Source organism: Pezoporus wallicus, unplaced genomic scaffold (assembly GCF_028554395.1).
Source record: "Pezoporus wallicus isolate ANWC-B61680 ecotype Strahan unplaced genomic scaffold, APGP_CSIRO_Pwel_v1 scaffold_7107, whole genome shotgun sequence".
Taxonomy (NCBI): domain Eukaryota; kingdom Metazoa; phylum Chordata; class Aves; order Psittaciformes; family Psittacidae; genus Pezoporus; species Pezoporus wallicus.
This window is the reverse complement of record NW_026642114.1, coordinates 5,897,101-5,915,414: the sequence shown is the minus strand read 5'-3', so window position 1 is coordinate 5,915,414 and position 18,314 is coordinate 5,897,101. Positions and strand designations below refer to the sequence as shown.

Here is an 18,314-nt window from a genome sequence, read left to right as displayed (position 1 = left end):
GGCCTCTGAAGACACTCCTTATATAAATGTCTTGGGTGAGATGAGCACCAGAGGCTGGCATCACCCACTGTTGTCTCCTGTCCCAGAGTTAGGACTGCAGCTCTGCCCATGTCTCCTCATTCCTCAGGGAGTTTCCAAGAAGGATTAGGCTGTCTTTGCCTTTCCTCTCTCCTCTTCCTCCATGGTTTTGTCCTTCAGCCTACAGCACAGATTGGCTGCAAGGTGAAGGCAGAGGGTGATGGGGTGTCTGTGAGAGATGAGGAGCTCCGCTCCCGTTAGTTTGCTCAGCAGCCTGTCATCCTTGCCCTGTGTCTTCTCATGCAGGGAGAGGGCTGGAGTAAGGGGGTGGCCTCATGGGAGTCTTCAGGGTGTTTGCAGTTGGCTCTCCCCCTTGCCAGAGCCTGGCTATGCACAGAAGTTTCGGTGTCTCATGGTGGGGGCAGCTCTGGGCAGCATTCAGTGTGCAGCTTGGATGTTAGGTATGAGCAGAGGGGACAGTGAGTGTATGGTAAAAGACTGGTGATGGACAGGTGGGCAGACACTAATTTTAAGAGAGTGGCAGCTCTTCAGGGAAAACCCATGCAGATCCCATACTCAAACCTGACCCACACTCACCTAACCAGATCCCAAAACTGTACCATGCTCAGGGGCTGTGAATCACAGCAGCAACTGTTTTCTCCAAGCCTCAGTTCTTGTCCTCCTTGCCTTTTTATAGCAGATCAAACATCCTGTTACCAGCTGCATTTCTAACACAGTAGTTACTTTTATCCCCTTCTCGATGACTCTCCTAGTGAGGCTTTCATCACTCTCCGATAAGCAGGTTGGTGAACAGGAGCAAGGGGCACAGAGGTCTGAAGCGGATGTTTCTTGTGAAGTGAGTCACAAGAGGGGCTGGATTTCAGCCAGCAGAGCCTTCGGGGTGAAGCACACATATGACCCCTCTCACTTCCCTCACTTAGGCTAAGGTGAGCTGAGTGTCTGAGAAGCATCCAACAGAGCACAGATACAATACAAACCCCTTCTTCCATGGCACATTTCTTTGTTTGCTTTTCTCTGGTACTGTGGAAAGATCAAAATATTTACCCTGCTCTCCCTTCCCTTCCTGCACGTCTGCCATTAGTGGCACAGACCTTGTGCTTCACTCACTTTATCACCTTTGCACCAGGGCAATAGAAAGTTCCGGCTCACACTGGGAAACACACCCTTGGATGAGGATGACGCCACAGGGACGTGGCAGGGCATCAACAGCCCCCGGGGTGCTTGGGGACTAGGGCTATTCACTGGAACTACTGACATGCCGAGAAAAGGTGTGTCTAATGCACTGCCCAGCTCCTCCGCCTGTACACGCCTGCGTGAAGCTGGTATGCAGCGACAGCACTGTGTGTTCTTGGTGACTGCTTTCAGGAAACCTGAGTGGTCATGCATGTTTTCACCGATAAGGATCTCACCACGCCCATGAGAGAGTGCTGCCCCGGTATTAATGAGGAGAGGGACTGTGAATCCACACTCTCAGTTTAAGGTGCTTAGTGTCTTGATTTCCCTGGCTCTAAAATAGGGTTAATAATACGTCATTGAGGTTTGTGTTTCTCAGGTGTGGGATTTCATAGGCAGCTATGAAACAAAGTTTATTGTACTGAAGAGAAGTTGCATGTTACTTTAAGAGCCTAAAGAGACTGTATGAAATGTTTATTTTACTATTTATTGCATTGGAGTAATTGAAAACAATGTTTTAAAGGAGTGTATGCAAGCATCATACCTGTGTGTCTAGTATATACACACACACACATAAACACAGTTTCTACTTACCAATCCTTCAAGCTCATATCTACTAGAAAATCCCTTTGCTTTCTTATTTTTTTTAATCCTATATATTGCCTGTTTGAAAAGTCACAGGTGGAATCCTTAATGTTGAACACTTTTAAGATTCATCTGGATAGTGTGATGGGACATCTACTCTAGGTCATGTTTTGCCAAGAAAGGTTGGACCAGATGATCCTTTATAGTCTTCCAACCTGATAGTCTATGATTCTATGATAGGTTGCTCAGAGTCTTACTGTTTTCCTTGGGGTTACAAAGCTAATTCCAAGCTAAATTCCAGGAGTTTGTGACCATATGAGCATGGCTAGAGTAGTACATTACAGATGACACACACTGCTCCATAATTCATCTGTGTTGCATCCCATGTCCCAGGAGCACTGCTCTGGACATAAAGACACTTATGCAGAGGCCATGGATGAATGATGTATGAAACAGGAAAATGGAGTGGGGTACAGGTAGGATGGAAGAGTGGGAAAGGTTGGGCAGTCAAGCCCATGGAGTCTTCCATAGCAGCAAAAGAGCTCTTAGGGAAACCCTTCCTAAAGCTCTCTATCACTTCCGACTCCTGAGCCATGCTCTTTGGACAAGCCTCTGCCCTGGACACGTCAGTCACCTCACTGACTGCTTGCTTCCTTGCAGTTATGTCCATATTTCATGCATTAATGTGCAGCAGCACCACTTCCCTCTTGCTCAAGGCCCTCTGCTACACTGTATATTAGACGCTGTGGGAGTAAAGGGAGGACACAACCCTGCTCTGCTCATGGGGCTGCGACCTCATTGGGGTATTGCTGCAAGAATGGTTTTGTAGGTAAACAGACAGAAACCAGCTATGATCCTCCCAGGACTGGCAGTAGTTTCTATTGCTCTCTGCACCATGATGGCTTGGCTTTAGCAAAAAGCACAGACCACCTTGTGTTAATGAGTAATAAAAGCAATCGACCCGTATTGCATTTATCTCTTAGTTGGGAGTGTGTGTAGGTAAGATGGTAAGGCTGTTACATTAGCAAAGTTATGTTGCATTGATACCACACAGTTTAAGAGCCATTCAAGGCCAAGCTGTGATAATTATGTTTTAAGATACCCTAATGCTTTTGTTAGCGTCAAAGTGCTATATATGTTAAGTTAGTCAAGAGAGTAAGATATAGTTAGAATATATAGTACAGCCTACAAATCCATTTGAAAGCTATATGGAGTCATGTCAGCCAGGTTTTAGGCTATACAAAGAGGTAATTTTGGTAAAGCTGTTTTCCAGAGCTGGAGGGTCATCTGTTGTGCTAAACTAGGAAAGAAGAGTATGATGAGAAATGGCTGCAGGCTTTGGTTCACGAAGATGCTGACTTGTTTTAAATAAAGAGTATTAATATGTACTTTGCCAGTTTCTACTGAATGAGAATATTGTATTCTTTCTAATAATTCCAGAAGTCTCCGTGGGACTGTTTGGAGACATGGACCCAAAGAAGGACTAGATTTTGAACTGGCTACTTTGTCAGATGAAAATCACAAACCGTCTTCATTGTGTTGCATGCTCTGTAACAGTCTTACACCAGGGAAAACTGGAGGATCCTGGCCTGCACTGCTGTTGAGGTGAGGATGCTCTTGAGCCCAGAACTAGATGCAAATGGCTAGTGTGAATCCACTTCCCGTCCCGCAGTGACTCATGGCCAGGGAAGCACTGGCATCCTGCTCTACGAAGGGTCACTCTCCTGCCCTGCCCTGCAGGGTGAACACCCGGAAATGGATGGAGCTGGGACAGCAACAGGAATTGCTGGTCATGTGGAAAATAAACAAGACTTTTCCAGGACTGGGGTGATAGCTATGGAGAGATGGAGCAAAGCACAGGCAGCACTGGCACCTCAACATGCTGTCTTCATCCCTTAGTGGAGTTTGCTCGTTGGGCTGACCATTCATGGACACTTGAAAGGCTAAGTGGGAGTATATACTTAGAGTATGATGGACCTGTTACCAAAGCTTAGAAACATCACTTTGGCTGTTACTGTGGTCCTGCTGTTCCCCTGGGAGTTCTTCACTTCCCACCTCTGTAATATTTGTATTGGGCACACTTTCACCGTGAACCAAGTGAGGAAAAATGGCCCCAGGTCTCCCTAGTCTTATCCTCTCAAAGAGGCTTGTATTTCGGTGTGGGACAGAATGAGAAGACAAGGAGGTCCATATGGTTATAATACATTTCCTGGCTAATCCAGGTTCTGATACCATCAAATTTAGCTCTTGCCACCTCTAACGACTTAATTCAGATTATCCAGGCCTTTTCTGAGCTCCCTGCACCACTTTTTCTAAGTTACTACTAATAATAACTATCTAGGATACCTTGTTTTGAAAACTGGTGCAGCCATAGGTTCATTAATACAATGCAGGACAAGTACAGGAAGATGGTGCATATTGTTAGCATCTGACTCATATCAATGCAATCTATATATATGTGGCCTGTTTATAGGACATGTGGCCAGTGTCACTGTGGGTCAGAACCAATGGAAATACAACTCTACTCTTGTTACAGAAAGCCATAAAGTGAAGATCATGTTTGTTTATTTTGGGGAGCTCTGTTTGTTTGGTTGGTTTTGTTTGATTTGATTTGGTTTGGGTTTTGTGTTTGTCTCTTTTTTGGTGTTTTTTTTTTTCCCCTTACACTTACATGTGGATGTGAGAAGACTCAGCAGAAAGTATCATACCCACATAACCATATTAAAACACGCATCTGGCAGAGAAAGAAGAAGTTCCTCGTTTGTCAGTGTCTATGAATAGAATTAGAAAACAGAGAGCAGAAAAATGAAAGCTGCAGGGACTGCTGCATGCCCTGGCCTTTTGAACCTGATACTTTTGTTCTCTACCTAATGTCTCCTAAAGCATGCGTTAAGGACCTCTTCTGCAGTGTGAACTCTGAGAAACAGAGTGATCCCGGGATCAAGGCAAAAGAGTGTTAACTCTGACAGTAAAACTGCCTCATGAGGTTATGACAGGAATTGTACAGGTTATATAATAAACTTGTTATTGCTATTGTATTTGGAGAGAAATCTCGCAGGAGAAAACAAGCTTTGAGCTACTCTGCAAAAATACCGACTGGCTCCATCTGGAGGAGACAGGTGGTATTTCGGACACCATCCGTTCCGGCAAGCAGGCTGTAAGCAGAGCAAGAATCTGTTCTTCAGCCCTGTGTTGAATACTTGCCCACTACAGGCAGGCGTCCAGTGTTTTTAAGGCTCTTCTTTAAAAAAAATAGAGATTACTGAGGATGTGATGGGTTTTGTGCATCTTTGGGATGGGAGGAATTTCTAGTCTCCTATCTCACTCCCCCTTGGTTTTCCTGGAAACCCTGGAGCCCTGCTGGCTTTCTCAGCACTGTGTGAGAGGAGACACTGAGCGAGAAGACTGCTTACAGAGGCTGTGTCCTTCTGTCCCCAGCAGCCTTGTGACCTCTGCTCGTCCAGGGAGTCCTGCCGGAAAACTGGAAGGTTGCAATGGCAGTAAGCGATCAGGTAAAATCCAACCAACCCCCCCCCCCCAAACTGGCACTTCCTTGGAAAGTTCTTTGAGCCAGGCTCAGGCCATGAACAAATAGAAGTCCAGAGCATGAAAACTATCTAGGTTTGGTTTAAATGCAGAATACAGAGCTCTATATCTGCGCTGGGATGGTTGTTGGTGTTGGCCCTGAAGGCCCATGATTGCTACTTTTTCCCTTCCCTTTCTAGTGACATTCCTGCATTGAACTAGATCATCACTGCATCAGAGACCAGTAGGGTATCCAAAAGGCCTGGGATCAACACCAAGATACTTTATAGTTGCTCAATGCTAGGCCATGAACCGATGTACAGGAGTAAACGTGCGTGCACATGAAAGCTCTTCTGTATGTCCCTTGCTCAGAACTTCTGCCCTGGAGAACAAGTTTTGATTGGTTTTTAATCCCTGTATTGCCAAAACCTGCAATGATACCTGTTTTCCTTGCAAGTCCAGGACTCCAGTTACTTGCATGCCACTTCTGCACAACCCATTTCTCTTCAGCCAGGCATGACAAGAGCTTTAACTGTGCAGGGCGGATTGGCTGCAACGGCTCCTGAGGGTGCCCTCACCCTCCTCCCTTCCCCATTGCAGGTTAGCATTGCTCCTGCCTCCATCACTAACGGATGGCATTTGCAGAAGTGACAAGTTGCTGTTCGCAGCCACTGGAAGAGGTTGGCAGTGCCCTGGGACAGTAAGGTTCTGCCTTTACCTCAGCTGTGAGAACAAGGGCTGGACACTGCTTTTCTTGCCCCCTGGATGTGCTGAGCACCTGCTGGCATGAGGTTTTTCCTCCAGTATGTGGGCTGTTTTTTTGCTTTCTTGTCTACTGGGTTTTTGATAGCATCTACCTGGACAGACTGCTGGATGGTGAATGCTGATGATTCCCTGGAGGTAAGATTGGGGTGAGGAGAGCCTGATCACCAAAATAAATGTGTCCTAGAGAGACTAAATGGTTCCTGACATCTTTTCTCCACTCCCATGCACTTTTTCCCTGTTGTGCTGGATGAAGGTGGATGAAAATGAAATGAATGACTATGGCAAGAGAAGGGGATAAGTGGTATTTTGTGTAACTCTCTCTACCAGACTATTATCCAGACTCTGCTCTCAATTAGTAAGTTCAGGAAAGGTCTACAGGCTCTATGTTTAAATGTGCATGAATTTCAGTACAGTTATCCTGCATCTCCAGCCTGCACGGATGGTTGGAAGATGTTTCTAGTTTTGTAAGTCAGACCTGGTGGACAAGTCCAGTGTGTACACCTGTATTCTTCAAGTCTTTCTTTTAACAGCCATTGAACTATAAGGTTAGCAGAAATTTATGGGATGCATGGGGACTGGCATCAGATCCAGCAGTCAAAAATACCTTCTTGAACTTGTGCGAACAATAGTATTCTCCTGTTAGAGAAAGGTATTGGCAAAAATAAGTTGCAAATAAGGAAGCAGAATGCTGCTTACATGCCAGGTGTACTCTAGACTCCAGACCCCCAAACCATCACCATTTCTCCATCACTCAGTTTGTATTTTTCTTCCCAAAGCAGCCAGCACATTTAGAGGCTGCAGTGTAGGCATCTGCTCTTTGGCAAACAGGATATTTTATGCAGTGAAGATGAAACACCTTCCAAGACAGAGAGTTTGGCTGAATGTATCAGGAAGAAACTTTTGATCTGCTATTCAGCGCAGGAAACCAGAAGAGCTCCTCTGTAGTCTGTGATTGCAATGCAACGTTAAGCTGCATCACATCGAGTAATGAATTATCTGAGGAAAGAAGGATAAAAATTATTGTAAGAAAAATACATTTTTTTTCTCTATGCCACAAGAAATCCAGGCAATCTGATTGCCAGTCCCGCCCTAGAAGGTGGATGGAGATGACTGAGGTGGTCATAGATCCAATGCAGTGAGGTTGCTGATGATCAGTGTGTCTGCTCAGCTTCTTTGCAGAGTGAACAGCGTGCACCCACTGATGCTGGCTGGGATATCACTCTGCATTTATCATATTAAATTAACAAGATATTTTAGATTCATTTCAGGAAGATATGGATTGTCTGTAATCAGCAGGAGATATCAGTATACTCAGAAAAGCCAAATGTATCCCCGGCTGTGGGGAAAAACAAGAGGGAAACCCAGCTCCTGAACAGAATGAGTCCAGGAAAGAACCAGTGTGTTACCCTGAGGCTGTGTAACCTTGTCTTCTTGGCACAAAGGCACCTGCACTGGGCTGTGCGAAGTGCTCCATTAACACCCAGTTTGGTAATTAGCAGCCACTACTCTCACATTCCTGCTCTGAGTGTGAATACTAAACAATGAAGCAAAACCGCCCCCAGCCTTAATACCTGACCACTGATCTCCTTAATGGCCCTAATGACTCACTGCCTCTCTAAACAGGGGAATGCAGGTAAACTGTCCATGGCCAGAAAGGTCTGGGGTCCACAATGACTTCTGTTTTCAGCTGGAATAAGTCAGGCAGCTTCGACTTCAAGAGAAAGGAACTCTGTTCTCCAGCATTAGAGAGTCACAGAATCGTTAGGGTTGGAAGGGACCTCTGAAGATCATCTCCCCTGCCAAGCACCTAGAGCAGGTTACAAAGGAATATTTCCAGGCGGGTTTCGAATGTCTCCAAAGAGAAGACTCTACAGCCCCTGTGGGCAGCCTGTTACAGTGCTCTGCCATCCTCCACGCAAAGAAGTTCTTCCTCATCTTGAGGTGAAACTTTTCGTGTTTTAGTTTATGGCCATTGGTCCTCGTCCTGTCACTGGGCACCACTGGAAAGAGTCTGGCACCATCCTCCTGGCACTGCCTTTGGGATATTTGTATACATTAACGAGATCCCTCAAAGCCGCTTGGCTTTGACCCTGGCCTCCAGCAGCTGGGAGGGTGTGAAGCCCTCACTGCGGTTCTGCTGGAGAGGAGCAGCTCAGGACAAAGCAGCCAGGTAGTCGTGGGAGCAGCAACCTTGGAGAAGTTGCAGGCACCCCGGCCAACTCTCACAACTCTCACCTTCCCTTCAGATAGAACCAGGTCACGTACAGCAGCGAAGAAAGTGGTTTAAGCTGGTGTGTTCCATGTGATCATCAAGACAAGCCTGGATCAATTTTTACGCTAGTTTGTCTAGGAAAAAAACATAATGTCCTTCCCAACAAACGCTGTGTTGTGTACACAGTCCCTCCCTGTTGCAGGCAGATTAAAAATATTACCACTGTTAAGTGCTGCCTGTCTTTCTCTTGTGCTGGATTTGTAATAATCGTAGGTTGGCACCTTTTTATAGTGCGATATAACACTGTGACTAACATCGCTCACATGTTTGTCTTCTCCGCTTTCCCCAGAAGGGGAAGTGTGTGCTTGTTCTCTCATTTTTTTGTATTAGAATTATTTTAATATTAATTATACATTATGTATAGGATGTAATTGTATATACTGCAGTCATTATGCAGTTTATGTTTTACATGCATACTTGTGTTAGGGAAAGCAGGTCGTGGCAATGTGTTTCATAATCCAAGTGGGGGATGAGGAGTTTGGCTGTGATGCTTCACTTCTCAGGGAGTCTTTGGCTGTGCCCAGTGAAGCTGGAGTAAATTTGCTATGAGGAGAAAGAGGTGATAGTGAATTAGGGCTACTAACCTGAGACCAGCCATGGGATGGAGAAATCCATGTCCTTATGTGACACCCCAGCCACCTCTCTCCCCTCTCCCATTTACAACAGTGAGTTCCCATGTGCCTGCAGGTCTGTGCTGTCTGTGCAAGGTAAAATGCTCAAGGGTGGTTTGGGAGGAGATATTAACAACCTGAAGGGCAAAGGGTGCACAAAGACGTGGGATGGCCAAGGAGGTGAAGAGGCAGATAACAGAAAACTGAATAGCTCAGCAGTGGCCCTGGCCAACTACAGGTCCCCTCTCTGATGTTTGTTCCCATCCCTTCTGCAGCAGGCAATGAGACCCTTATCCCTGCCTGTGCATGGGCTGCACAGAGATGGGCTGATCCCTGCTTCTGCCCTTGTTCAGCACTAGCAGGAGTAAGTGATAACTGAAACATCCCAAGAAACACAAAACATTTATCAAGTCTGGAAAGGGGGGTGTTTCACAAGCTAGGTCATGATCACAGCTGTTGCATTGCAAGACTTCTGTTTTGCTTGAAGGCTGACAAAGCCTGGAATCCTGTTAGTCCTTTTATAAATAATTTAGACAAAGATGCTGCTTGTAAGGTTTAAAATACAACACAAATTCAAAGAAGTGAGGAAGTAACTGAGACTGTGAGCTGAATACAGAGTAGCATGAATAAGGCTGTGCTGGTTTGGAAAGAACATTAAATGATACAAATGCAAGTGGAAAATATGTAATTTAATACAAATATGCTAATTTCAAACACAGCCTGAATGGTGGAGTGTTAGGACAGAAGGGGAGCTGTGGCTGGATTAAGAGGGTCATGGTAGAAACATACATCTAGTACAAAAATGGCAAATTGTTTTACATACAACTGTTCTCTTGAAAAACACAGAATCAAGGAAACCAGGTTTTCCAACGCTGCTTCTAATTTCTTGTTGGTATCTGTCATCAAACCTGCACTGAAATTCTCAGAAATTGTAAGTACTTTTCATCTTAATGAAACAAAACATGTAGCTTGTTTTCATTTAAACATAATAGTATCTTTTTTTTTTTTACCAGCGTGAAGTAGCAAGTCATTTTTACTTGCCTTTTGTTCACAGTGCAGTATCACAGAGGAAGGTGTACGCTTTGGCTGAGACATTGTATTGTGGAAAAACTGTGTTGCAGTTGGCTATAGACTTCAGAATATCTTGAATGAGACTGTATTGACAGGTTGAGATATGTTATCTGCTTTCTGATTTACACAGTACAAGAAAAATGAACTTATTGCATTGTCCAAGCAAGCCTGGTCCCCTTCCCCAGCACGAAACAATTCCCTGGTAGAGTTTCTCCTTCCATTAACTGCAGTGGGTGTCGCTGGCAGCAACAGGGCAGGCTGGAGTTGAAAGCTGAACCAACAATAACGCTGCTCCTTGTATGAGCAATTCCAGGAATGTTTTAGAGGTGCTTGTTGTCATATTTGCATTGGTAATGAAAATACCTCCCATAATAAAGTGATTTATGGAAGGCTGGGCATGATATCTATGCTTCAAGACAGCGGAGACAATTAGCCATGATGCTACTGCAATGTCTGCCCAAGCCTGGATGTCTCAGCAGTGAGCATGGCTCGTGCACACGTGGTCCTGTAGCCTGCAGAGCACCCAGAGGCGTAGGACCAGGATCAACACCAGCTGCCTCTCATTTTCCAGCCAGTCTTTATGGCTGAGTCATTTAGGGGGAGCCCTGCACATGCATCTGGAGAAGAGCCTACTTCCACACTTCTGCTCAGCAGCAAATTTGTCCTTCACCACGCCATGGGCCACCTCCTATAGCAGGTGCAATGCTTGCCTTGACAGTCACACTCCCTTCTGAGCTGCTCTTTCTTGTCAGGAGGATGGTGTAGAGGGAGCATGGACAGCAAAGCCTCAGGTCATCTGGTATATAGCCCTACCCTGCTCAGCTTAGACAAACATTTGGCAAGGAGTGATCAAACCTGCTCTTAGATCTCTCCCGTCAGCCACCCACCAACTTCCTTTAGGATTTTTATCCTCACCAATAGGAAGTTGTGGGTTTTTTTCTTTTCCTAATGTCTCGTCTGAATTTCTTTTTCTCTAATTTAAAACCATTAGTAGCGACACAGAAAAAATTGTGCTTTTTCTCCATCTTGTTACTTTTTTTCTTCTTCAAGCTTCACAACTCTGGTTTGCCGTCGACAGAATGGGACCAGGATTTCTGTCGAAGGGCCTAGCCGACCATCCACTGTGTTGGTGGGCATATTAACTTACAGTATTATTTCTCTTCTTAACCCACAGGTGAGTACAAAATGCCGTGGCCTATGGTGGGAATGTGTCACAAACGTTTTTGATGGGATCCAAACTTGTGATGAGTACGACTCTATCTTCGCCGAGCACCCTGGTATGTAAGAGTCAAAGATGTTTCTACGAGTGGTGGGGATACCCAAGTGTATACAAAAAGAATATCTGTTCTACTCAGTGAGACATGATTTGGTGTGCATGCATGTTAAAGCCGTGTTTCTTTTCTTAGTGAGGTGTTACTCCCAGGGGAAGCTGGAGAAAGCCGCACTCCAGGAAAAAAATGTTCCCACAGGATCTGTCCCCATTACCCAACCACATTTTCATTTCTTGTGCACTACAAGGATTTGCTTTTGTCCTGCAGTGAAGCTGGTCCTGACCCGAGCCATGATGATCACAGCAGATATCCTGGCAGGACTTGGATTTCTCTTCCTTGTCCTGGGACTGGACTGTGTGAAATTCCTTCCTGATGAGCCACTCATCAAGCTGCGCATCTGCTTAGTCTCTGGAGTTATGTTGCTCATTGCAGGTATTTCCCTGCTGTGCCTGCATCTTGCAGGACAGCCTTTGGGAAAGCAGGGAAGCTTTAAAGCCTTCTCTTATTTTGGGGAGAGGAGCCAGTGATTTTCTAGAGGGTAAACATGGGAGAAGGATCCTTATTTGCTCTATTTGTGCAAATGCCTCTGTTCACTGCCTGCCCCTAACAGCACATATTTATCCACTTATATTTCATGTGTTGACCAGGTGACCTGGCTCTGAGTTGACTGACTTCCATTTACTGCTATTTTACTGTGAAGAAGTGAGTGTTGTTGACAAGGCAAAGGGATCTAATAGCAGAAGGACTACAATGTCCCAGAATCCTGGTTCAGTTCCTGGCTCTGCCACAGATTGTGTGACCTTGAGCAAGTCACTAAGCCCAAAATCTCTGCAGCCAATCTCTAATAAAAGGATAATAGCACATCTGTCCTCCTAGGTGATAATTACCCAACTAAAGTGCTTTGCTGTTACAGCCAGTGGGAGAATTTTAAATGCAAAAATAAATAGCTAACTAGGTACCAAGTAATTTCACTTAGCTTCATGCCAATATTGAGCATCCACCTCTTTCGTTGTAAACAGATTTCACATATAACTCACCCCAGCCACTGGGAGCACATGTAAAAAACTTGTGAGTTTAAGAATCCTCCATTCACCACCCAAAGTTTGTCTGAAAAACACTGTCAAAGTTCTGCAAGTCAAGAGAGATTAGAAAATCAAATTTGGAACAACTTTGCAACAGGTTGTTAAATAAGCTGAGAAGGGGGGAGATTTCTGCCTTATACTGCAGAAACCTAAGTGCTGCCAGCTGGCACTGATGGTGTCTGTGAGTACTGTGAGGTACAGCTTCTGCCTGACAGCTTTCCACCTGGTATCAAGTAGGAGCCAGGGTGAACACGTGGAAGTGACTGGGCTGAGACTGAACAGGGACCAAAACCTGCTGTCCAAGGAAGGTCTTTGCATCCTAAAGTCTGACTCATCATACAGCAGGCTGTAGCTCCAGGTTTTCTGTTTGTGATCTTGTGGTCCATCTGGGGGCTCTGTGTGGTACCTCCCTCCTGTCCTGCAGGTCTCCCAGGAATTACTGGCTCGGTGTGGTATGCCATTGATGTCTACGTGGAACGCTCCTCTCTGGTCTTCCACAACGTGTTTCTGGGCATCCAGTACAAGTTTGGCTGGTCATGTTGGCTTGGCATGGCGGGGTCACTTGGCTGTTTCTTATCTGGGGCCCTGCTCACCTGCTGCATGTATCTTTTCAGAGGTGAGGAACTGTGGCAGGGCTGAGACACAGTTCAGAGATAGAGCCACTGCTCAGGGTGTGCTACAGGTGCTCAGGGTGTGCTACAGGCACACAGGGTGGGGGAAGTCCTTTGGAGACATTCTTCCGGATGGTTGCTCATCCCCAGTAACAATGTCTTCAGCTGTAAAATGGGAAAAGTCTTATTTCAGCATCTCTAGAAGGCACATCAAGGTCTTCAGGTGGGATCTGAGGTGTCAGTGTCACGTTAAAAGTGTTATTATGTCATATCTTAGAGTGCTGCTTTCTCTGCATTTTGAGGCTTTGCAGCTGAAAGTCACCGAGCACTCAATAGCAGATCCTATTTCTCTCCCTATGCCTCACAGAGACCAGCTCTGGAAGACTCCACTCTGCTTACTCCTTAAGGAAAGGCTATTCCTCAGCTGGGACAATTGTAACAAGTGTGCATTTGCCATCCTCGCAAACAGCTACTGCCAAAATGTATGCAGTTGACACAAGAGTATGAGGAGGAGGTAAGCACTCCAGAACAAGCTCTACTTGCACTTGTATGGCTTGCACAGATACCCAGACTCCTGGTTGCCACACAGATGTGAAGTTAAATTTTAAGGATGTACTGTATGCTATAATATTTGCATTGTGAGAGCTTCGGAAAAAAAATCCTTGAAGAAAGTAACCTCTGAGAAGGTCTTGTTTTAGGGAATCCATTGTCTTGAGTGCCAAGACCACTTGCGTAAGCACGGACTGAAATAACCAACACAAAGTCTTTCAGCATTTGTCTCAACAATATCAGTATGAGCGAGATAAATCATCTGCTCCTGGATCAGATGCCAGTGTTCTGCACGGAGATCCCCAAACTGTAAGATGGATATGTTCCATGTCTGCAATGTGTCAACAGACTGTGCAAAGCAGAAAATACAGGTGAAGAGAGGGACTGATCGTCCAGCCAACATCTGGACCATGCGTACCCAGCATGGGGGTCTGCGGCTCTTACAGGCAGCTGGAGAGTTCAGCAGAAGATAAAGAGCTGTGTTAAATGCCTGACCCTCTCTTTGGCCTGTGAACCTCTGCACTGAGGAAACACTGTAAATTCAGGTGCACATTACAGTCTTTCTCAGTATGTGCCAAAATGTATGTTACAGATGCTCTAGACTCACAGATCTGGAAATTGCTAGCTTCTTTATGCTTAGTAAAAGTTTTGCCTGGATAAAGTGAGTGAAGATCCAAGATCTGATGTTGTGCATGACAATATGTCTATGCCAGCTAGAAACTAGGATAAATGATAGTGATCTATCAATAAATATTTAAATCTAGTTCAGGACTGCTGTCCCCTCCCACAATCCAAGCTCCCATAGGCTGGATGAGGCTAGAGCATCAGCCGTGTCTTCACTAGCATGGGTGAAAAAAACCCAGTGTGGTTTAACATGTTCCATAAGGATGGATGCAAAAGCTCTTCTATGCCTTTAATGGAAATTGAGACACAATTTTCTTAGGGTTGGTAGGAACTGTTCAAATCCAGTCCTTTCTACTGTGAGCACCACATTATATAGTCATGGGGACCAGGGGTTGGGAAAGGCTCTCAGCACAAAGATATACCTGCCTGGGGTCAGTGGAGAAACAACAGTGGAGTTGCAGGAGGGTGTGCACAGCTGTGGGTACTGAGGCACCACCAGAGGTAGGCTTCCTCCACTAACTGCTTGAGGGGGAGACTGGATGGAGAAACTTCTGTTCTTCCCCCAGGCAAACTGAAGTGAAGCCTTATGTTATGAGTGCCAGAAGGAGATGGGATGGCTGTGGATGGAGTGGGCTGTGTCTCAGACAGCACCTCTGATAGTCCCTACAGTGGAAGATGAGGGGTTGAGTCCTCTCACAGGTTATCCTAGAAGCAGCATCTTGTGCTGCAGCACAGAACTGACCAGCAATGTTAAAGCATAACCCAATCCTGACATGGCTCCTAATCAAATAACATTCAGGCCCTGGGACAGATAGGACAACAGCAGGTCCATATGGCTTTGCCATGGGCTCAAGCACCTCCACAAGGCTCAGGCCATAATGAGCCCATCTCAGCAAGAGCCCTCATGGCAGCACTGCTGCCCAGGCAAGGGAGGCTTAGTGCCTGCAGAGTTCATGCTGCTTCGATTGACAGACATTTATGTTAGCCAAACTGAAAGCAACTTTTTGCCAGCAGATGAACGATATTGAACAGATGTAAACACAGTAGGAGAAGTGATGAATGCTTTTTTACAAACTCCTGAGAGACAAGAGTACAGGAGTTATGAACGATGTAATGAACCCATGGATTATACCAAGAACTCTCAAAGAGATCTGTAGGTGATAGAAATTTCTTCCTGCTATTGCAGGAAACTGCATCCAAAGCTTTTTTCTCTTTTAACTTTTTCAGTGACATTAGAACTGTATATTTGCTGTCAGGCTTTTGGGGCAGAAGAGCTGGTGCTGGTACAGCTGTGCCAAGGCAGGAAAGCTCTGTGGATGTTTTTGAGTCTGGCTCCTGGGCTGTGGCCCTGCTTCCCTGTTCTTTCACGGATACACTAGGAAGGAGAAGGGAGGGTGAACCCACTGCAGAGGCAGAGCTGTATTTAGCATCTGCTCCAGTGCCCACTTGCAGTGTTCCTCCCCAGAGAGGAACCTCCTCAAGGCAGGAGAGAAGAAGCAATGCCAGGGACTGCCCCAGCCCAACTCACCCAGTGCAGAGATGCTCTTCAGTAGGAGGTACTAAGCAAAGACATCATCACCTGGACCAAAATCCTGGATCAAATCATTCCCACATTGTGCAGCCAGCACATTAATCCTCCCCACTAACACTCAGGAGCAGTCTCTTGGTTTCTGTTTTCTATAGCTTTTTCAGAGGCATGTAGATTATCTCTTGCTGGAAAGATTTATTTCTTGTTTAGCAAGTGAAAAGTAGTCTAGGATCAGCTGCTAATCATAGAGTTATAGAGTCACAGAATGGTTTGCATTGTAAGGGACCTTGAAGATCATCTAGTTATGTGAATGTAATGAAGATCTCAGACCACTGATTTCTCCTGGTCTTTTCCTTCCTTATGCTGTAGTTGAGGAGACTTTTGAGGGCCTTTGTCCTAAAGGTCTTCAGTTTGTTTTATGGTGCTGGGGACTGTTTTGTGACTTGCAACACTTGGATCATACCAAGCACTTGCTCAATGGGCACTTTGGGATCGGGGTGAATATAAAGATCTGGTCTCATTAATCCCTCCAGCTCTGTGCTCTTCCTGGGGCTACATAGATAGGGCACATGCATACCCCAAATACTACCTTAACTCAGGGTCCATCATCCTCAAATACACTTTGCATATGAAGAACGTACATACAAGTATTCTTTGCATACAAAGAACATTGAATAAACATTTGTGATCCTTTCTCTTCTACAGAATCTATGTAGAATAAGGGTTAATTCTTTAACCATACTCCTGCTTTAGCCACACTCTATGATAGCTTTTGAGGATCTATCTCCTGCAGAAGAGGACTAGGGAAAGGTCACAACAACCCTTAGGTTTTCCAGGTTAATGTTTTGTAACAGCCAGTCCAATGATGCATTGCTTATTATTCACATCCTGCTGACAGTCTATCTGATGTTTTGATCAGTTGTTAATATTTAATTGTTAATCCACTGATTTAGTTCTGACTCTGATTTCATGACTGCAGTATTTACTCCTCATTAGCTCATTACCATGCCATAATGCAGATCTATTTTAGTTTGGTTGTTTATTCATTAGCAAGAAACCTCTCAGAAGGTGTGCAAGACTTACTTTTTCTTTCAAAATCACAAACTAAGGATGCTGCAGGTGAGCTCAGATATTAAGGTATTTCCTTAGTACCTACCTAAGAAGAAGCAGTTCAGAAGCAGCTCACTTGGAATTAGAATAGATTGACTTTGCCTTCTGATATCCATTGATGCCTTACCAAAGCTCTTTGCTGAGTTGCAATTTCCAGCTGAGGCCCAGCATTTAATCCTCCAGTGCCAGCACCCTTTAGGCTTCTCCAGATTTTCACTGACTTCCAAGGAGTATTTTTGTACATATGGGGACCTCGTAGCTTCATTTCCCAGGGTATAGGCAGGATCAGATACTTAGCTGAGAGCTGTGATTCTCAAGTTTCCTCCCTGCTGTATCTGCCCTGTGCTTACTCTTTGAACTTGGGGCTCCTCATTCCCCTTGCCACTGACAACACACAGATTGGTGCAGTCTGCCAGAGATCTGCCTGGTTGTATGTTATGGAAAAGAGCAAAGTCTTGTAGGTAAGCTCTTTGTTAAGTTGATTTCATTTTGTATGGATAGGTATTGGTTTCCCATTTTGATACATGCAAGTGAGAGAGATAATAAAACAATATCTGAAATAGCTGTCCTTTTCTGCATGCAGTATTTTGTCCTCTCACTACCTTAATCAGCCTTGCTCACAGGGGCTCTTAATAACTCTGCCTGTAATTAGAACTCACTCTTACTCTGACCTTGTGAACTAGGCTATCTCCTAGTGGAGCTGCATGAATATTTCCCAAAATACAGATTTCTCACCTTTTCACACACATTGAAATATGATTTAGTTCTGAATTCAGTAGATCTGAACAATTATTGTCAGTAGATAAGAATGCTACTCAAGAATTCTGTTTTCCTTACATATTGTAGCATTAGTGAGATGTAATAAATGCACCTGCCTTTGAACGTCATGTTTCTCTCACCCATATCCAGGTTTCCTCCAGAAAGGTGCTTTGCCAGGTGACCTGCTCTGACTCCTGTGGGGGAAATCACTGCTCTCCTGCAAGGACACAAAAGAGGCAGTAGCACAAACAGGACCGGCCATTGGGACAGGGGGGTGGGATTTTGGAGGCTACCCAGACCTTTGCTGGTAGCTGCAGACCTCAAGCCCCACTGCCTACCTGCAGCAATGGCCCTTTGACAGCTGTAGACTTTATGCCCAGTTTAAACACATCTACTTATAGTCATTTTATCACCTTTACAAGTGAGAAAAGTAAAATTCCAGCAATAAAGTGAGTTTTTCTCTCTCAGCTGGGGCTGGACCTCCCCCTCCCCTGCCCCATCCCCAGTTTGCTCTTCTGCATCTGTTAAATATTGTGGACAAGCAAATAATGACTAAATTACTCTGTCCGAGCACTGCTACTGGGAGTAGAGAACAATTTTCTCCCAGTAGCTTTTGGGTCCTTGCTGTAAGATGTCTTTAAGTGAGAAAAGCAAGAGCCAGAATTGTGCCATCCTATGACCCAAAGAAGGGGAGTATCTGTCATTAGCCCTTCCCAGCACAAAAGGGTTTAGGCCATAA

At 45.1% G+C, this 18,314-nt stretch overlaps 1 protein-coding gene across 2 annotated transcripts; it reads left to right on the top strand.

The window, feature by feature from the left end:
• The first annotated feature begins 5,896 nt into the window (after positions 1 to 5,896).
• CLDN16 (claudin 16) lies at positions 5,897 to 14,219 on the top strand. 2 transcript variants are annotated; one of them, XM_057427317.1, is made up of 5 exons: positions 5,897 to 6,222; positions 11,216 to 11,318; positions 11,580 to 11,744; positions 12,819 to 13,010; positions 13,373 to 14,219. In XM_057427317.1, the coding sequence occupies exons 1-5, from the start codon at positions 6,109 to 6,111 to the stop codon at positions 13,510 to 13,512; spliced, it is 714 nt and encodes a 237-aa protein (XP_057283300.1). In that variant the 5' UTR covers positions 5,897 to 6,108; the 3' UTR covers positions 13,513 to 14,219. The 2 variants fall into 2 exon arrangements, with proteins under 2 accessions (XP_057283300.1, XP_057283301.1); XM_057427318.1 differs by having other exon boundaries at positions 13,317 to 14,219.
• The last annotated feature ends 4,095 nt before the right edge of the window (positions 14,220 to 18,314 follow it).

Bases quoted from the DNA above. Each gene is read 5' to 3' on its own strand.
- CLDN16 (XM_057427317.1), top strand. From the start codon at position 6,109: ATGAGGTTTTTCCTCCAGTATGTGGGCTGTTTTTTTGCTTTCTTGTCT. The intron at 6,223-11,215 runs GTAAGATTGGGG...CTTAACCCACAG, and splicing joins ATGCTGATGATTCCCTGGAG to GTGAGTACAAAATGCCGTGG. The intron at 13,011-13,372 runs GTGAGGAACTGT...TATGCCTCACAG, and splicing joins CTGCATGTATCTTTTCAGAG to AGACCAGCTCTGGAAGACTC.